This window comes from Colletes gigas, unplaced genomic scaffold (genome assembly GCF_013123115.1).
Source record: "Colletes gigas isolate AHSC1104 unplaced genomic scaffold, ASM1312311v1 Colletes_gigas_Sc00003, whole genome shotgun sequence".
Lineage (NCBI taxonomy): Eukaryota > Metazoa > Arthropoda > Insecta > Hymenoptera > Colletidae > Colletes > Colletes gigas.
The window spans coordinates 2,794,661-2,816,007 of record NW_025106632.1 but is presented as its reverse complement, the minus strand read 5'-3'; the positions used below and the strand labels follow the sequence as shown (position 1 = coordinate 2,816,007).

The 21,347-nt window shown below is 42.1% G+C and overlaps 2 protein-coding genes across 3 annotated transcripts in view; one reads left to right on the top strand and one right to left on the bottom strand.

Annotated features, from left to right (window-relative positions):
• Positions 1–21,347, top strand: part of LOC122404868 — a 133,582-nt gene that overhangs the window by 10,570 nt on the left and 101,665 nt on the right. The window lies entirely within an intron of this gene.
• LOC122404865 (SH2 domain-containing protein 3C) lies at positions 1,753–16,936 on the bottom strand. Of its 2 annotated transcripts, XM_043409181.1 has the most exons (7): positions 16,632–16,936; positions 10,189–10,411; positions 6,046–6,175; positions 4,660–4,899; positions 3,882–4,433; positions 2,966–3,812; positions 1,753–2,856 (listed from the first exon to the last, which is right to left on the bottom strand). In XM_043409181.1, exons 1-7 carry the CDS (start codon positions 16,672–16,674, stop codon positions 2,525–2,527), a joined length of 2,367 nt encoding a protein of 788 aa, XP_043265116.1. In that variant the 5' UTR covers positions 16,675–16,936; the 3' UTR covers positions 1,753–2,524. The 2 variants fall into 2 exon arrangements, with proteins under 2 accessions (XP_043265116.1, XP_043265115.1); XM_043409180.1 differs by having other exon boundaries at positions 2,966–4,433.

Sequence of the window (21,347 nt, the reverse complement as noted above, 5' to 3'; positions counted from 1 at the left end):
TCAGATTCTATCTTTCAAATTTAAAAAGAATAGATCGTCGAACCAGGGCGTGGAGCGATTTATTTATCAGCAGCCACGTTGTTATTTCGCGTAACCAGATAAAATATCGTAAATCTTACCGTTGGTAGGCATTCTTCAGATACGAATTCCTCCAATGGTTGTGTCAATCGATCGAATCTGACGACGCGGAATGAAAGCGAGGCCCTACGAGAATGCGTACACTTTAATTACTTCCTCGATGCGCGATGCTTGCAAGGGGATAGTTTTCGAGAGAACTATCGTCTCGCTCCTCGCACGGCGAGACGTTTCGTTGTAAATTTAAAAGTCCTCGATGACCAATTGAAATATTCATTGAGGAAATGCCTTCTGTCAAATTGCGTGGGATCCTACAGTGACGATTGCACGTATAATAGCAAGGGTACTCTATACATTCTTGATTCGCAGAACGTAGGACTCGCAGTATCGAACCTTGTCATTTTCTTATCTACCTCATATTTGTAGTAATTCGAACGGGTTGTCGTAATGCATGCCTGTCAATTTATCGGTTTGACACACGGCGGTAGTTAATATTAGGGAATAAAAAGTAGGGGATAAAAGGCAATATCTTGGAGCAAAGACATTGGAGCGCGTGGTCCTATAATAATATCCCGGCAAAACGAATTGTTAACGATACGAAGGGGTGGATCCCACCAGTGCCATTTTCGTCTCTCGGTACCACAGACCCTCCACGCCATTCTTTGAGTATAGACTCAGCCAGGTAGTACTCGGTCTCTGGCTTTAATATGAAGGCAAACTGGTTCGACGGAAAGTCTGTTTTGGTATACTTGACGGAGAGTGTGAATTGGATCTAAAATATAAGATATTATATACCACTGTTAGTCGTACTTGATCCTAATCTTTAGTCAAGAAATTAATTACGAAGACCTAGTGTTAGGGTGCACAAAAGATGGCCAATTGCTGCTTAAATTAATTAGGTGAGTGTCTAGATATTCATAATATTTAAATAATTGTGGCCCATGAATTAAGTTCTGTAAGTGTAGCTGTTCAAATTTTATTTCTATTCTAGATATTTTGTCAGCGATACCTATTTGGTACAGAATAACTAATGTATTCACATTTTCTTTTTCTAAGTATTTAGATTTGATTTTGCATATTCTCTGTCGTCGAGATCACTTTGGATGGGAAGAGATGTACTAGGAATATTTAGAAAGCATTTTAAAGTTTGTGAATAATACTCTGAAATTTCGCTAAGATGTTCTTGCAAATATTGAAAAAATATCTTCAGTCAAATCGTTGAGATATTAGAAAAAGAGATGGTGACGATGGTTCTTAAAATATTAAGATTTCATGCATTATTGATTATACGAGTCTGTCATTTTCTTATGACATACGTAGAAATTTGAGAAGATTGATGTAATGCATGCCTGTCAATTGACCAGTTGACACGCGGTGATTGTTAATATTTGAAGCAAAGATTTGAAGAGGGTGTAAATTTGTCTGGCAACCATATGGTAAATTGCGTATGTGAAATTCTAGAGTAAAAACATTACCACAGGCGAGGTATACGAGTGGAGCTTACACCTTATAGACTTTCGTGTGGGCTTTAATATACGTTTAACATATATCAAAGAAATTGAAATCTTTTTAAATAATATTCTCAATCAATTTTAAAGAGAATTAAATTCGATGTTGGTCTTTTATAAATATAAATTAATGGGGTAAGGAAAGGCACGCAACATTGATTTTCGTTCTCGTATATTATTAAGTGTGAACAAATGTCAACAACATTTACAACATATTATTGGCCGAATATAGAGTCAGTTAAAATTAAGTACATGATAGTTCAACTCGATTTGATTATTATATCGTCGCCAGTCATTGCGAGACAGTAAATGCGGGTTCGTTAATAAAGGTATGTATCTCGATACATCCTGGAATCGTTACTCCGCTAAATATGACGCGTTTTATTACGTTTGTGATTATACGTCCAGTCGCGTAAATGCTATTTATTTTGATTGTTTCTCGGCGCTGCGAGCGATCGAACTATCGCGACGAACGTGTGCTCGCTTCGTCCTCCTCTCGTAGTCGCGATAAAATCGTGTCGTTCGTCGCGATGGAGGAATCACGTTCACGGACTTTGCTTACGAGCTACGATTCGGTACGAAAAAATTTCTATAAAAACGAACGCCCGTTCGCTTCTCGTGAAAATTGTGCAAAATTGGCAGTCGCGGTTAGTTTCGAATCGGAAAACACATGGTCGACTAAATACGTCCGTCGCGGATCAAACCTCGCCAAATGAACTAGACTACCGTACGTATAGTAGAAATTACAATTAATTACAACGATTTAATTACATAATTACATAACCATAATTTACACGAGCACGTAAAAATTAACCGAAAGATAAATTCGTTGGGGTCCCTTTCTCCTTTCAGGCGATCGCAAAAAAGTCGTTCTAAAAATGAAGGACTAGCCACGCGCATCGCGGTTCCGTCTAAAATAATCTGTCCTTTGGTCGCCGCGTTTAGGCCGTCACCTCGTTCGACGAACACTTGTCGAACATCGCGTCCAGAACTTGCGTGAACTTTAAGTGTCTCTCTTCCGGCGCCACGGTCGCGCCTCGACTTCCCCATAGGAATTTTATATGAAATTCGGTTCGAAACGCGTCCGACAGCAGCTCGTCGCTCCTCGAACCCTCCAAAACTATCTCAGCATTTCTACGAAACAGCGGCAAGTTCTCGGCCATCCTCCGCGCCGATTCCAAATGCGACCAAACTATAGACAGACCACAATCGGGGGCGGAATTTTCCCAAGGCGACAAAATGGCGCCCGCGAGGCCAGACGGAGCTGCCATGCCTGAAAAGAGCGACAAATTTAATTTAAAAAAAACAGAAATCCAGCGCTCCAAGTTCCAATAACGCAAGAACTCGATAAACAAAGTAGAAACGAATTGTTGGTAACGCACCTAGCACATCCTCCGGTCCACGATCCCCCAACAACGCTATAGGCAACAAATGGGGCAGCGTGGTGTTGGGTGCCTGTGGGTTGGTGCACTCGTTCATGGCTCTCAGCGTGGGCCTGAGCTTCGCCTCGAAGCTGAACGCCTCGTCCGTGTACTTCTGCCTCAGGAGATGCCAGGTGTTCGCCAGCCTCTGGATCTGCGGCAGGCACAGACCCAGCATCACGCCGCAAAAACCGTAGAGGTTGCCCAGCGCCGTCTTGGTATCGATAGCCACCTTGATCCACTTGCTGATGGTGCCTGCTCGTTCGATCGCGGTGGCCCCAGCCAGCACGGTCACCGCCACTAGGAGTTTCAAGCACTCGGACCGTTCGATCAGGTCCATCCTGGCCTGTCTACCGTGTGGCAAGGTGGCCAGCTCGATGCCGCTGAGGCCGTTTCTGTTGCCAGGACCGGGTTGAAGAGCCAGCTCTAGATCGATCTTGGTCAGATGCGAGGCTAGAACCCTGGGTGCCGAGTCGAGAAGTAGTCCGGAGACTCCTCTCAACGCGGTGGGGTCTAGAGGCCTGTGGTCACCGGATGGCAACAGAAAGGTCGTGAATCCCTCGATGTCCAACGACGTGGTGATCTCCAAGGATGGAGCAGCCACCACCAGCTGCTCCTCGGTGGACAGTTCGTACTCGTTACCGCTGTTCCCGTTGGTGCCATCGTTGCTGGTGGTATAGTGACTCCTAATGACGACTCCTTTGATGGGAACCGAGGATGACGGGTTACTGGTGCCCCCGGAGTTGTTCGTCTCGAACTCGCTGTCCCCGGAGCCGTTGCCACTGTCGCTGCCCGACGCCTGGTATCCCTGGTGATGATGATGATGGTGATGATGATGGTGGATAGAGTGATGCTGATGATTAGGAACGTACGGTACCCTTGGCGGCTTCGGTGGAGCCGTTCCCAGAGAATTTTGGTGGTTCAGAGACTGCTGGTGGACCGGCTGTTGTTGTTGTTGCTGTAGGGCAGGATCGGAGATCACCCTGGTGATCTTTTGACGACCCAGAGACAAGGAACACGAGGGTGGTTGATTCTGTATGGGTGGTACGCGCGGCAGGGTGCTAGATTGAACTGGTCCGTGAGACAATGGTTGTTGATTCGACGTTTGACGACCGTCGTGCTGGTCCGAGGGATGATGCTGGGCGGTCAAAGAGTGGCTTCGTTGCTGCTTTCGAGGCAGGCGAGGCGGAGAACCGGTTGACAGGGACGAAGAGGAGGGGCTCGAACAGTGCTGACTGTTCGCTGGTCCTGAAACGCAGGTCAGAGGCACGCATCGTGGCTTTGGGGTGATTATGCGGGCACCGCTCGCTTGGCTTATCGGTCTCCCGCTGCCGACGTAAAAGGTTATCAGGTCGGCCACAGTGTCGAACGCCTCATCCTCGAACTGGTACTGCGCCCGTTCGTACACCGTCTCCGGTTGGATCACAACCTGTTGACAGCCAGGACTTTGGTTTAGAATCTTCGAGCAATTAAACTATTCCCTCTTGCATTCGTTTTAATCCCACATGGGGTGTTGTATGCAATTTCATCGAGTCATAGCATCGAAACTATCGTTAGTCTCGTGTAAAATTCCAACCTTATTATCATCGTTAGATTTTCAACAAATATTCGCAAGCTCCTGCAGTAGAAACGAATAAAAACACAATTTGGCCTACCCTGTTGATGACAAAATGAAGGGGTTGACCCTTCCATCGAACCGTGAGGACGTAGTTTCCGGGTTGAGAGGCACAATCGCGGACCAGGAAGTCGCCATCGTTGGGCACTTCCGCCTCGGCGCCTTTTCTGCCACCACGAAGAGTGCTACCGTGATACCAAGCATGAGACCTCAGATCCCTGGGATCCAGAAGTCGAAGTTCCCGCTCCAAGAGTTTACGCGTCGACTCTTCCGGTGGCTCCTAAATTAGACATCCGAGAATGACAGACGTAAATTAGGGGATTCGCGATGCGCTCTAGAAATTAGCGTTGCAAAGCACGGCTCGAATCAAGCGCTTGCATTAAAATTTATCCGAGCGATTCAACCTTGAATGAGCTCTACTTGTCATAGTACTTTACATCGATACATTTTTGCATCATTTTTATATAAAAATTACATTTAATAGTTGATGGAGTTGAATGAAATAAACTTGCACGTTGTTTCATTAATGCTATAGTAAAAGTACGAAAAGTGTGTCAGCTATATATAGTTTAGGTTTACGCACCGAAGGGGACCTAGCATAACATCGAAACATAGGCGTGTTTATTTTAATATAGTATATACATTCATCTGTTGCTATATTAACTAAAATTGATATCTTTTAGGATAAAAGATTGATCTATTTCAATAAACAAGTGAGAAGCAAGATCTGACCGTCAAAATTTCTTGTAAAGCAAAATATGGTCATCAATTGATATAGAATATGTGTTATGAAAAAAAATTATACGATTGTTTCGTACGTCTGTGCATGCAAGTCGTGCCAGTCAATGAAGAAGTGACTCGACTCTGCGAGACTACGAAATTGGCTTAACAAGAACAGCCTTGAGTACTTCGCTCGTAAAGAGATCATCGCGACGAGAGCGTTCGCGTGTGTGCATTCGAACTATCACTGACATAACGTGTCACGTGTGAAGGCTGGATCATAAAGACGGTAGCGTATGAACGACCTAATTATGATCGCTGAGAATTATTTGATTGACAGAAAATTCTAGCAATCAGACCATTAATAATAGTACCTCGGAGGAATTCGAGGTCTATTGCTTCAATTAAATCTTTAACACAAAACACTTGATTCATTGTGAAATTCTACTTAACTGTTCAGAAAGATAATTCAAATATTTTCAAAAATTCAGATATACTCTAATGGAAGTGCTTTTCACTAACTCTGATTTAGTATACAAGTTTAACGTTTATTCAAAGGCAAATTAAAAATTTCTTCTCGCTAGGGTGGTGGTAAAAAACGAATTCTCATTCCGTCACGTATCACTGTCACTATAAAATTTTACGCCCCGCGAGAAACTTGAAACGTTAAATATTTGTGACTCAGGTACTGAAAGATGTCACTCACCATCGGTAAATTCGAGTAGTCGTTGCTGTCAACCCTTTTCGCAACAGATTCTCTGGAACACGCGTCGCGGTGCTCCCTTCTGTCCACCGCCGCCTCCTCCTCCGCCTCTTCAGCTTTTACCTCCGACGACCTGCGTCGAAAATGCAAATTTTCACGACGGATCGGTCACATGTCGTCCCGATGCACCCTTCCGCCTCGAACCACCCCCGAGAATCGGCAACAACGGAATACTTTTCCCTATCGCGTTCGGAATTTTCTTCGACTCGCGAGATGTCTAAGGGACGGATAGGGTTTGGCCACACGGCTCTCGGGCCGAGCGCGCGCACCCCACTGAACTATGTGCGTGGAAACCTACGACACGTACAGGGCCGTGTTTTTGGTGGACTTCGAGGGGCACCCCGCTGGGTATTAATAGAACCATGGACCGACGAATTCGACTCGCGCTGCGTCGTTGCAACGGCCAAGCAAAATATTTTCCTTTCTCCGTGACTGAAAGCATTTTCTAATTCGGGACTGTTTAGAACAGCCTTTGTCTTTTCTTGATTTCTTTGTTCCCAGCGTGCATCGTCGAGAAAATTTATTTTGTGTCCATTGATTGCGGGGAGACTCGGTAAAGGTCGGCACACTGTCTCCTCGAAAGATGTTCGTGGCTTAGGGTCGTCGACGAACTTCTTTCAAGGTTTAGTACCGGGTTTTTTTTAGCGATTAAGGTAGTCGAGATATGGGCAGATTGAGGATATTCTGGTGCAACAGACCATTCATTATATTGGTATGCTATACTTAAAATAATTTCTCTTCTTTTTTCTGTGTAGGTTCTCTTATGCATTCTGAAGAAGGCTTACCTTTACTCGAGACTAACAATTATTATGGTATGTTGAATCAATATCATGTATGACTGACAATATCGATGATACCACTTTAGTGAAATTATATCTGAAGTAAATATTCATTTACTGCGAGAAGAAATGTGTTTAAAGAGGTACAACCAAAGTGTGGTTTCTAAACCCAATTCCATCATATCTTTGTGAAAGTATTATCAATTAACTGGTGAGGATTTTCCGGTGAAAATGAATCCAAACATGACCCGATTACGACTACTTTTAATGATACACGTTTGGCGCTAGTGTTTGCAAAATTTAAAAATGGTCGTGTTTGGACTCATTTTCACCGGGAAAACCTCGCCGATCCATTAATGTTACTTTCACGAAAGTATTGTGGATGATTTAAAAAAACAGATATTAAAGAACTTTGTTATTAACACTTCCACGATTGGCGGATGTTCTTTTGCACTTTGTGAGTGATTATAATTCATTATTAAAACAAGTATTCGATACTATTACGCGTTACAAGTCTAAGTGCATAAAAATTGTGATAGATAAGATATCGATCTAAAAGCGAGCGTAAATATAGTACAGAACTATTGTTGCTAAGATAAGAAGCTGTATTTGAAAAATTTTAACTGTCTCGATAATTGTTCTAAAATTTTTCAAGAATTTCGAATTTGACGAGTTGGAGGGGTGTATTCTCGGTGCACTTAGTACGTCACTGAGACGCCACCCGTTGCGTCTCGTCGCATTCTCACCCACGCCTGCGTTTTCTCCGGTCCTCGAGTGGCTTTCGAAGTCGAGTCGACATCGGGCATTCGATCTGAGAACGCGTCGACGCGGGACGGTCGAAGATATTATTTCGATTTTCGAGCGGTGACGGCCAGTTTGGGTCTGGGATTCTTATCAGACGGCGTTAGGTTCAGTCGATACCAACGGGGGTTATTGATCTGTTTGGGAAGGGGTAGAGGGGTTGTAGATGGGGTGCCGACGCGCCTGCGTCAAACAAAAGCGCTCGATAAGAGCCTAAGAACGCATAAAACGCATCTGTGCGTTTACTTTGCTCGCCGTTGTTTGACGAAGAGGAATGGAGTTTCGAGTGGTGGACGCAACGATGCAGGTGTTGGCGTTGCTCGCGATAAACGCGAAACGCGCGCGTAACAAGACCAAACGGGACAAACGTTTATACAAAGTTTCTTCGTCGTTAATTTGAAACTGTAATTCTCGGTTTCTTACGAATCGGGTTATTTTTCGTGAACTTTTGTTTTGGAGTAACAATTTTATGGAAAAATATTTGTCTTTCAAAGTATTTCTTATCAATCGTCTTTGTCTTCCAATAGTTCTTTCGACAAGCTGAATCAGTGTAACGCGTGCCACAACCGTTTCATATCGAATGTACGATCTTATTGACTGTTCGATAGTGTTCTATGAACCATTCCGATTTGTCACTTCGACGTCTGATAAGAATCGACGTTTCTTGTTTCGCTCCTCCGATATTTCGCAGCTCGCGTGAGCCAATACTCGGTACAATAGAATTACAAGGTACGAATTTATTTCTAGCTCATAAATTGAAAATGTCTCTAACGCTTTAGACCGGATCGAATTAACATTATTATTACGAATTAAATTAATAGAATAAATAGTGCGGATTAAGTTCAATAAAAAAGGGAATCGTGAGGATTTGTATAGGGAGGACGAAGCAAATTTTCATGGAGTTGTCGACGTTATAAATAGGAACGCAAAAGGGCTTAGAACGCGAACCGATAACGCGCGATTCGCAGAAGTTCGCCGTACGCCTTATCTTTCTGCGAGCTCTAATGTCATAGCGACAGGATCTCGCGTGCAGTTGCACGATTTGCAACGATTGCACCAGCGTGTTTCAAGGTTCGCCCCCAAGCAACACCCCTTTACAGATAAATTCTCCCCCTCGAATTCAGCGAAATAGAGGGGTCCTTGAAATATTGAAATTACTGAGACCATTAAGGGGTGTCCAAGTAGTCGAAACGTGGGATCCTAGAAACAAGCTACGACTCTGCTATTTGTAATATTCACGAAATTAATTTTCTCCAAAAACGTGACCAGATGAACGAGTTTACGAATTTTTGTACTGTTTCTTTCTGAATCTTAATTTTATAATTAATTTTGTTGCTCGAATAAAATTTGGAGAATTCCGATGAAATGAAATTTGTACTGGAGTAATTTTACTCCAAATGGCGCGAACGTCTGAAGATTACATCGCGTCAAGGGCATAGGGCTGTCCTTTGAAAATCGAGGCGATAAGATTACATTCGATTGCAGATGTGAGAACGCAAATGTTTGCTGCCACTGCAACTGCTTTTGCAGCTGATTTTTGGAAAAAGCATGTACAACCAAGACTACGGTGCACCGGGATACCTCAGTAATACTCTTCATCACGAAGATAAATTAATTTCGGTACTCGATGGAACACAAACTTATAAAATTCAGCGTTAATTTGGAACGCGTTGATAACACGTTCGTTTGAGTGTTTTAAATTCACGCGATTCGAGACAGTTATCGATATAAACAATTTCCAATCGTATCGTGGAGCTCGATGCTCAGATAAATCTCTGGTAGAATGTTCGACGACACCGAGACAACGATCGGATCAAAGTGTCCGGGACCAGATTCTCGAAGAGATTATGAAATAACTATCGTGGAATGCTTTATAGTTTCCCCCGTTTAACCTTTTTTTTCCGCCACGGGATTCCCGCGATCTCTGGTCCGAGGGAGAACGTCATTTTGAAGGCGAAGATCGAGGAAAACCGGTTCGGGACCTGCCGGCTCCATTATGTTCCCGGGCCGGTATCATGACGTACCCTCGAACAGGCTAATTCATAAGTTATAACAGAAGAATCTCGACCGCCGGCGGAAAAGTCCTTCGAAGGCCTCGACTCCTGCGGTCCGCAATCTATTCCCATTTCTCTTAAGCTCGTGCATAAAATTTGCATATACATGGCCCGTGAAATGAAAGGTGTCGCAGATTAGTATCTCTGGGAACGCGAATTCCCCGAGCAACAGATTTCCAAAGATACACGCGGATTCTCGAGGCGTGGGTTTATGAAACCGGAAAGTCCCAACGACAGAGATCCCTTAGACACGTAAGTATAGAAAACTTCAAGTTTCATTATAAATACTCCAAAACTATAACCGAGACTATAGGTTTTTGAAAATCTTTGAAGCATCATTTTGGAGCACGAATATTCAGACGAACTTTATACGCAGAAGAAGAATCGTTAACGAGGTAAGAAAACGATATTAAACGAATGGGTTTGTGGTCACTGGACACGCTTGCGGTTACCTTGGGCTTTCTTCGGTTAGATCTTCCGGCGACAGTGGCGTCACGATGAGAGAAGGTTCCTTCTGAATAATCACTTCCGGTTGTAGGTGGATCGTGTGTCGCTTCTGCTGGAGATCCTTACAAGAGGCTGAAGAGGGTATGCCGTTTCTCTTTCGACGACGGCCACTGGCGCCTAGGTTTTGCAGGGTGACCATTGATGGAAACCGGAAGCTCCATGATATGCCTGGGCAATATTAGAATGCCAATTATTTCGAAGGTATTGGTACACAAACGTTAAACTGTCTTTTTTACAGGAACCTCGTCTACGCAAGCATCGAACAAAAATAACGAAAAGAAACTTCGATCAAAATAATTTTTTTTTATTTCTAAAATTGATCGTGTACTCTTATAACAATCAGAAAGATCTAATTCGTCAAAAATATAATTCGTTCCAATTATTTTTGTTAGAAATCCCCGATACTCACGCATGCCTGAACTTTTCCGCGCGCGATCCTTGTCGCTCTCGATCATTGCAATCCGGCAACAACTCGCGGGTTAAGTTCTCGTCGACCGGTTGCGTCACTGAACGCGCATTCTGTTCGTTAATTATTTCTATCGATATTTATTCATACGCGAACGAGGAGCGCACACTTCCACGAAGCGAATCGTCGCGACTTCCAAGCGCGAGATCGACGCCGTTTGACCCGCGACAATCTGCAATCGCGACTGAATACCATCGCGCCGAACGTTTATCGACACCGTATCCAAACGATCGATGTTTTTTATCTGACTTTTCCAGCGCCTCGCTCGTCGTATTTCGCTCTTTCAGCAACGCGTGACCGATAACCGCTTAATCGCGAGGTTTGATGTGTTTCTCGTTCTCACGACGACTCTGCCCTCCATTGCGTTTTCCATTAACTGTCACATCGTCGTCCTTACCGACAGAAAGAGGTTTCACAATTGTTTAAATTATTCCATTAGCACAACAGTAACCAACTTGTTCACAGTTAACTTTTACTTTTAAATAAGTGTTAACTATACCTGTCCATTGTAATTATATTCTAATGGGCACAGCAAGTTCTTTCTCGATTTAAAAAATATTCAAATAGTGTCAGTTACAGGTCTTTTGTTCGAATCTTCAAAGTATTAATGATTATTTTTTTCAAATTTTCAGTAGTCACGTACGCACTTGTTCACCACGATTAACACTAACTCTACGAAGTCCTTTACTTTCTATAATAATATTTAATTACAAAGATTCATAATTTATCAAACAGAAACTCCGGAGCAAGATCTAATTTTTCACGTTTTCGCAAACACCACTATATCACGTTCTTCTTCAATTTCCCCCGATCTCAATAGTCTCTTCTATCCTTCGCTAACGCTCCTCGATATTTCTCTTCTCCCTATCTCCTATCTCATTCCGTTGCAACCGTATGTTCGCTATCCATTGTGCTATCTCCCATCAAATATCCACCGTAAATTCCACGAATCCGGCTCCTACGTCGCCAAACCTCTCCTCTAAGCTCGAATGCTTACGAATTACGATTGATAAAAGTTTGCACTTTGTATCGGAGGATCCGTTACTCGGCGACGCGATTTATCTCCCATTGAAATCCGTGCACGGTCACGCCAAACGCGATCACAGGTGCAGCAAACCGACCACGCACATTGCCAAACGAGTCCGTTCGGGCCCGTTCGATTCCCGTTGATCGACTCCCGAATCTCCGGGTCCGTTCGGGTCCATTTTTTTTAACAAGTCGTTTCGGTCTCGACGGTTTCGGCTTTTTCCAGCGACACGCGCGTCTTTCGCGCAAGCCACGCGCGGATCCTTCGAACAGTTGGCCAGAAACTGAAGTCCTCGGCTCACTTTCGCTTCGATCCGTTTATCTTCGCTCGCCTTCTCGGGCACAGATATAAACCTGTTCTCGACAGCCTTTCCCGTCGTCGGGATTCGAACGAGCGTTGCCCCTTAACCCTTTCGCTCGAGCTTGATAAAGCGACGAAGCATGGTAGGAAAGTGTAAATTCGTTTCTACGACCTGCGTTTGGTATATAAATAAATCCCGGTCCTGTCTGCTCGTTGCCGCGTGCGCGATTCCGATTAAACTTGGACCAGGATAGGCTTAAAACCTGACGCGATGCGATCTACAGTCGGTAATTCTATTTTCGACACGAACATTACATCCTCGTAACTTGTATCCGATCGGGTCTGGGCTATATTATTCGGTCGTCTTCAAAATTTTCGCTATTTGCGATATTTTATTGTTATACTAGTGGTAGTATAAATTTGCACCCATACATTATAATTACAATATTGTGTGAGTTGTAATATTGGAAATGAAAAATTAGATACAGTACAAATTTCCACCCATGGTACTCATTAAGGGTTAACAGACAAAACAGAGAGTTTATATTTATTAAAAATCTCCGTTGTTTTCTATGCACTTTTCCCGATGTCCAACTTTGACTTCAGACAATTGGAGACTAGCATACCCAGAATATGTCATAGAATTAATTTTTTTATTGCCTAAATTTCAAGAGTTCCTATCATTTTGTTTGACATCTAATCTTGGGAATTAATTTTTTTAGCTCCTTGGTGAAAAATCTTGCGAATGACGTGGCAGTCGATGCGATAAACAGCGTGCAAGTTTGCGTTTCGGGTCGTCCATAGATCGGTTGTCGGTCGAAAAATGGTGTGCCCAGGGAGAAAAGGACAAAGAAAGGAAAGGACATCCCCCGCTGGGAGAGGACTGAGGTCTCTCGAAACGGGAGGACAATAAGGAAACACTCGAGAGAGAGAGAGAAAGAGAGAGTGAGTGAAAAGGAGCGGCGGGAGAAGAGCGACTTCGTGTGCGGTGGTCGCGAGTTCGAAAGAGCGGAATAGCGGAATGCAGGTGTGTTTTGCGTCGCGAGCCGCTCTCGCCGACATAATACCTGGCGACGCTGATAAGGTCGCCGTTTACAGAGATAACTATGCAACGTTTGGAGAGGCACTATCGACCGAAAAAGGTGCGATAGGCGCCGTTTCCGAGGTCGAGCGAGCACACGCACGAACCGTCAACGTGCTGGAAATATTTTCCACCGATTAGCTACCCTCCGTCTGCAGTAATGATTCTTAAAATGATCACCCACACGTGATTCGTAAATAAAGCATTTCTATCTCCTCAAAACTGGAGGGATTCTCCATTGGGCCCAATGAAGCGCGAAAGATGTTTAAAAAATGACTACCAATAATAATTCTTAAAATGAACGCGTGATTCGTAAATTGAACATTCGTATCTCCCAGTGAAGCCGCGGAGACGACATTTAAAAAACGATAAAGCTGTCGTCGAATTTCGTCTCTGCTGCACGTAAAATGAACACACCAACCCTGGAGAGACGTTCATTTTAAGAATCATTGGTGTATCGAATCTGTCGTCTGTTTCGTTGAACGTTAATCGGTAGCTCGCTTCCAGCAGGCTCCAGGCTGCTTGCCATGCATTTCATTATTTGGCCCCTGATCGCCTCGCACAATTTATCCACACACGAGACACGCATGTCACGCGCTACGAACACTGTCTCGGCGTTATCTTTGCCACGCACTTGGACGATGGCGTCTCCCAGGTTACTAATGACTTACCGAAAAAGAAAAGCAAAATTTTTCGAATTCTTTGCTTTATCGTTAGAAGATCGCTTCGATCGAAGCAGCCACGGGGTTCTTGCAACGAGAACAATATTGCACACGAGTATATCGATACGATTTTAAGCGTAGTCATCGCTAGATTTAGGTGTTCAAAGTGTTAATTTTCTTAATCTATATATAACAAATGATCATTTAATAGTAACAAAATTATGTCTGCAATTTAGTCAAGCTAGAGATTTCAAATTGTTTTTCTGTCAAATCTCATTTCTAACGAATTACAGGAAGTTTCTACTACTTGTTGCTCAGAAATATTCCGTGTTTGATGTTTACAGTGAGTTTGACGCGATCTTGCGGCAATAAGAAAGATAGATCAGCGTTCGATGCTCGGATTTTTGACTCCAGAGAGGATTGAATTTTTCTTTGTCGTTGGTGGCGGTTCTTTCCGCGCGTTTCTCGAAAAGTTTTATTCACGTGCGTGTAACGTTGCGACGAGATCTCCCCCCGTTTCCTCCGTGGCCGCGTAATTATATGCGCGTTTACCTCGCGACAGGAATTTCAATTGGACCCAGTTTGTGCACAGCTGACAGGGCCGAACGAGTCGCCCGTGATTTTCGATACCGGCGGGGAGAAATCGTGAACGAAAATAATCGAGAAAAGTTGCACGAATGATAAACAATTTTCCACTGGTGGGAAAAGTTTGTGCAAACACGTGTGGTCGATGTTACTTTTGCAAATGTGAACAGAGTTTGTGTTAACATAAGCGTTCTAAAGATTTTCATACCATAGAAAATTGTAAAGGAAAACTAAAAACTATATCTCTTCGGCATTTATTTATTAAAAACGCGCACATTATAATTTGAAACACTTCGGTTTTAAAGGTCTCCGCGTAGAATTTTGAAATTTTAGAAAATTTCCACCATACGTAATACCATTTCGTGTTTATTTACAATCGTTTATGCAGATTTATTCGCGACCAGACTGGACTACGAATGAATAATTCCAGTCACGTAATTTTTTCAAAAGCGGCCTATAATCGCTTTCTACGTCTCTGTATTTACACGGGACACCAAACAAAAAATGTAACACATCCAAGAACTCGTAACGCCATGGTTTCCCAATATGTATATAAATTTTTTTTGTTGGCGGATATTTTCGAAACGTCGCGAGTTATTGGTCGCTACAGCCTGCACAACGACTCTTTATCAGCCGCGAGGTCGCATAAAAAGGTACCACCGGCACGACCTACATCCTACGTTTAGCATACTTCGTACCAGTTTCGATTTTGAAATAAAACACTGACGCGATTCTACACGTGTTTTGCACGCCGATTCGCGAGGCGATCGGGACCGTAGGCGTTTCGCTCGACGATAAACGCTCCTTCGCGAGCTGAATTGCCATTATCTCGTTTCGACTGTTTGCCAAACGGGATGATCGTATTTGCAACAATTTATCTGGCTCGCGTTGCACAAGAAATTTAATAGAAACCGTGTCTAACGAGTCCGTTTCCGCGACGCGAACTTCGAAACCTCGCGAAGAAAACACCGTGCCTTTTCCGATTCTAAACCGAATTAACTTTTGCGTAAGAAAGTATTGGAGTCTGTTAAGATACTAATGATCCGTTACGAGTGAAGGTTTATCCGAAAGTTAAATTGATTACGTACCAGATAAATTCCTGCAGCAACAATTGTCTGAAAGCGTTGATTATTTTTTACGAGACGTAACGTACGACCTAACAAATCACATCTAATATGTCTTCCTGCATCGAGTTGGAAAGTATGTATTGTTTGACGAGGAGTTAATAATGCGGCCATCAAGAATAACCTTTTCGCGCGTCACAGTTTTCTTACAACCCGCTTTCCCGAAAGTAATTAGTCCCAGGAAATAGAAATCAGTGGTAATTTGAATTATCGAGGTTTAGAAATAGATTTACGTGGGTGAGCGAAGATACTCGATAATATTGCTCAAAGTTTGCAATTTTGCTGATGAGACAGCGCGATGAAACATATCCTATAACACTCTGGAGATTATATACGTCGTATAACACTCCGAAGATTTGTTATTAGAATTTTTATCTTCTCATTGGAGTACGTGATTCAACGTCATTTTCTCATACGCGCGCGAGATCTCTCGCTGCAACCTCGAGACGAGATTCTATCATTCAGACACGTGCTCCTTGAATCTTGGATCTCAGCAACTTATTACACTCGACGCGAATCGCCTCGTGCAGCACTGAATCGATAACCGTTACACTAATCTTTAATGTGTCATCCTTGTAATATTTATTCGAATTATTTCATTCGTTAAACGCATTTAAATTAAAACAGGTTTCCCTCTGTAAAATAGAGTTTACAAGCACAGGTTAACTCATTAAGTAGAAGACATTCAAAGTAACATTTTTTTATCAATAGTAAAATTTATTCAATCGTCGTGTGATTTTTTAAGCGAGACGTTCAGACTCGAATAAAGTGCACCGTAATTTTGTTTTCAACAGTTCTTTAATAATATATTATAAATAAAAATAAATTTTAACTAATGCTTCCTTCGGAGCAAAAGCTCCCACAAAGTAAACTCGATGAAAACGTTAAGAATCACTGCACTGTGCCACCAGAAACGAAAATTCGCAAGGAACATCGCACGAGAAACTTTTCACCGTTTAAAAGGGAGTCTCGAGGGATCGAGAGGTCGAGATCCACGGGCATTGCGGGGATCGAATTAGATCCACGGAGCTAAATCGAAATGTGTATCGTTGCAAGGCGACGAATGGAAATAGCGAGAAAGACAAAGTGACAGAGAGAGGGAGTGAGAGAGAGAGGAAATAGAAAGTAAAAGTCTGCACTGACTCTGGCTCCTCTTTGACTTCAGCTTGCTGGCGGTTTTCCCCATTTTCCTGGCGGACGCATGCCAGCGGGTCACGTTGCACCGATTCCAGGTAGCGGCTCGTCGTCGAGGCTGCACCGGCGGAAAGCACGAGCGGGAAGCACTGACGGGCACCGATGTGACCGTAGCATAATGCGATACCGAGCTGACTGGCCGCAAAACGAACGAGCAGATGAACTAAGGGACGACGGACGAGAACGATGGACAACCGAGTGGCAGTCGTCGCTAGAGCGAACGAGCTGGAGGAGAATGTCAGCCGTGCCAAGAGAGAGGGAACACGCAACTGAGCAAATAGAGGACAGATCGTTCCTGCTGGACGAAGAGGGGACGATTACCGTGGTTGGAGGGGGTTAGACAGAGAGGAAGAGGAGGATTTTAATAAACGAAGATGAGCGCGTGTCGGTTTGATTCGAAACAATTAATAACCACGACTCCATGGAGGGCAGTCGATCGACGAAAGTTAGGAAAATCTCATTTCCAACCCTTAACGCTTTGACTGCCATGGTGGTCACTGGCCATGTTGTTTTAGTTGACTGGTTTATCTTTTATTTTAGTGGATGTAATATTGCATCATTTTGTAAAGGTTGCACCTTGTTAATATCGAGAAAAAACTTTGCTAATCACAATTTATTGATTACAATTACTATATGACGTTAATTTCCGGCTGTCAGCGAAATGATAGACAGTTTGTTCTTCGATAGCAAACAGAGGAGGGAGACTCGAGGAAGACGAGGGTTTCGGTAAATAAAGGCAAATACAAGTTAGTTCAACAGTTAATAAAGGTTAATTAGGAGTGAAACTATGATAAAAAATAGCAAATAATACATTTTCGTTTGATTAATGTTTCACTAATTTTTGGAGCACTGAAATCCCTTAATGTCATGCGGGAAAGAACATCCCCTAGAGCTCTAAAGGGGGTGGATGGCTCGGAAGGGGAGAATCGAGGGTTTTAATAAGCGAGGATTAACACTGGTTGGTTTGGTTAGCAATAGTTAATTAGAGTGGGAGGATATAGGCGTCGAATTGGCTAAGTGTTTGCGAAGGGTGGGAAAGGTAAATGCAACCAGATGTAATTGGTGAGGAAATTTGAGAGGGTGAATATGATTAGATGGATGAAACCCGAGAGATAATCGTTCCACTTTCATTACTATAATAGATGAAAGCTGTAAGCTTGAACCTCCAACAATGACTTTTAATTATACAGTGTGTCTAATTATATTTTTGGTTACAGACGTCTGTTTAATAAATTATTACAGATGAACAGTTCTTCTAGGGAAATATCGAAAAAAGTTATGGTTACCTAAAGACGAGTTCGAATTCGAATTTCGTACATATGGAAAAATTCACAGACTGTTAAAGTCGTTAGGAGTGGGGAAGATAGGCATGCCATTATACATGTGGCACGCCACTGGTGCGCGTCACAAGAGACAAAGACAAAAATTGACGGAGGAGCGGAACAAAGAAGAGCGACGTGATAATCGAGACAACGGCAAGTGTTTAATAAGCGATATCGATAAAAGTGTAAACAGAGAATGGAATCTGTTACTGCGAGCGCTGTTTGTCACAGCGACGAAGAAACATTAACCGTTTGACAAAACGTCGCGATGCACGCTTCAATCTTATTTGTGCATTTCGGACAGAAACACAATTCGAAGATAAACTGTCCTCGTGAATTTTACGTGTTTGTTCCTTTATTATTATTCCAGATTTGAAGATCCTTAAACGAAACGAATCGCTTAAATTAAATTTGCTGTCTGTTTGGAGTATGAAATTCCTGTTTTTGTAGTTTAATATAATGACGATATGAATATCGTTAAAACGTTGATTATTAGTCATATGAGAAGTCGTTTATTCATTGATACGAAGAAAGAATGTCTATGAATCCACAAAAATAGAAATAATATTAATTATTATTACCACATGAATATTGAGACCAATAACAAAATTAATTTCATTTCTTATTTCTATTAACAATTATCGAGTTTGGTTGATGAAAAGTGATCCGTGTGCGCGCCAGATTTCGATTTCACACGGATCAAAACCGTGCAAAGCGGAGGGGGAGAGAACAAAAGTGGTTGAATAGAGAGAACGAGGTTGGCAAAAAGTGGCTGTTCGAAAAAGAGCTGGTGAAGAGGCACACGCGCGACAAGTGTTTCGCACACGCGCTCAACAAGCTGAAAGAAACAACGTGTCGTCATCGAGATCCCGGACTCGTTTTAGCTAAGCGACTCTGCCTGCTCATCGCGTTATTCGCTTATTTATGATCCGGGGGGGAAAAAACCGGAATGCATCGCTACCATGCGAGGATAATGTTGCAGCGTCATACCAAGGACGCGAGCGCAATACTAGTAGCGTTCCATTATCAGCCGTGAAATCGTAAACGCGATTTACTTCGAGTTTCCCTTTTTTTTAGAGGATACACTCTCCCAATTCTCGTGCACTGTTCAAATATTAGGTCGTAACATAAAAATGAATAAAACTGAGCTTATTTATGTTGTATTTGATTTATTACTAATGTGGAATGAGTAAGAAAATTAAGTTTACATATTATTATTTAATGCAAACTTCGAAATCTGTGTGTTTGTGATTTTCTTACTGCTTTCTACTACTTTTGTTTGATCGAAATAAAATTTTATTTAGCTGTTCGTTAGGTTTAGATTGGAGAGTATGAGCTACTAAATTTTCGGAAATATTAGCTGTAATAATTATTGTATTGTATTTATATAAAATTAATATTCTTCAACATATGGTTAGCGCTCAAGTGTGTGACGAAATAGTTTCCATTCTTGACGCTAGATAGTGCAACTGCATTCTGTGTACCGACACTGCAGATACCTACTCGTGTTCAAAATCTGTGTGTTTGTAGTTTCCTTATAGTTCCTACTTTATTTATCTAATATAAATGAAATGTTATTTAGTTGCTCTCTATGTTTCGACGGAAAATATAGAGTCGGTATTTTCGGCGGTTTAATATTTTTACTCAAATCAAATTAGCTTGTACTTAATACATGCAAAAGGGTCCAGTAAAGTTTAAAATACAGGAAGTGAAGTTCTTTACAAATAATTCTGAAAAAAGATTCATCTTATGTGGTCCCTCAGAAAAGAAATGAATTATTCATTACAAATCTGTATCAGACTACTTCCTATGTTTGTTATATTTCGCGTTGTGTAGGTCGAGGCTTTACATCGACTAATCGGTTCGAACACGTAACGTAAATAACGTGCTGAGAATTGTTGCAGTCGGCTTACGTCAGTTTCAACGGTACAAATTGTTGGAACGGAGCAAGGTTGCGGTTATAATTGCGCTCGACCATTCAGCGTCCACGCTGTTCCAGTGCTGTCATGCGTGTCTTCGAGTCGTAAAACGAGACTTGCAGTCAAATTAACAGCCGTATTTCAGACCATGACGAATTTAATAAATTCTTATCTCGTACACATCCCGAAGCTATAATTCAGAATTATATTTTTCATCGATGAACCGTAAAGCGTATCGCGATTATATAGTGCCCATTATTTCACGAATTATTGACGAAGAATACCAATAAAATGTCTCGATAGCTATTTATTGGTTTAATTCTATTTTTCAAACGCAGATGTAGCTATGTAGTGATTATAGGCATAGGCAATCACATGCTAGCGTGGTCAACGTGTTGCATCTCTTCAGGCGCGAAGGAAATTTAAATGCATCGATAACCACGTTTATTCGCATTTTTATGTCTAAGATAGTGACAAAGTATTTTTGTTCCAAAGTAATTTTGAAATTGTAATTAAAAAATAATTCAGCAGTACCTTAGGCCTGTTTTTTTTATTGGTGCGGTCTTACCAGAATACATCGAGTTTTACAGTCAACACTCTCTATAATATGGAACGACGTTTGCTGAACGATCGTTCGATTTCTATGCAACGTACATACACAGAGTAAATGTCACGTATACACACGCGTACAAGTTAGCGAACGTGCTCGCTAAATTACAAAAGCGTACACTTTTTATTTTTTTGTTCAATGATTTTTGAGGAAAGCAAAATTTTTGTTTCTTTTTCCATATCGTTTCAGGACGAAACAAGGTCGACGAACGAACAAACGTTTTTGAAATAGAAAAATTCTTAATAAATATGGACATCGCACGCCTAGCTCCGACACTGCTGCTTACACTCTAATTGTATAGAATCTTTCGACGATGTTTAACTAGTATTTTCGCTCGCATGATCGTGTCTTAACTCGAAGAAATTGACATTTTACAACAGCGAAAGACAATATATTTTTTATTTTCTTGTGCTTTTAACCTTTTCAAGGAGATCCTCTACCATCGTTCACTACCACGGCTTCCATTTTTAATCTTAATCGTTAAGGTCTACGGTTGTTACAGAAGTCTCAAAATATGGCTGGATTCCTGATTAATTTCATCGTCAGATTAACGAACAAATGAACGATCATTACATATAAATTTTCTTTTTTCTTTTTTTGGTACTGCGTTCTGCTTCTGTATTCCCGGTGTTTCATAGCAATCAGCACTCACCGTTTTTCGTTACTCAAATATAATTGTCGTCAAGCAATATTGGACATTCGTGTTCCAATGATTATTACAAGTATTACGATAATTGTTATATAACGTGAAGATTATATATTAGAGGTAACAATAACAATCATTATTTTGCTCGTTTGCGATCACCCAGAAGTC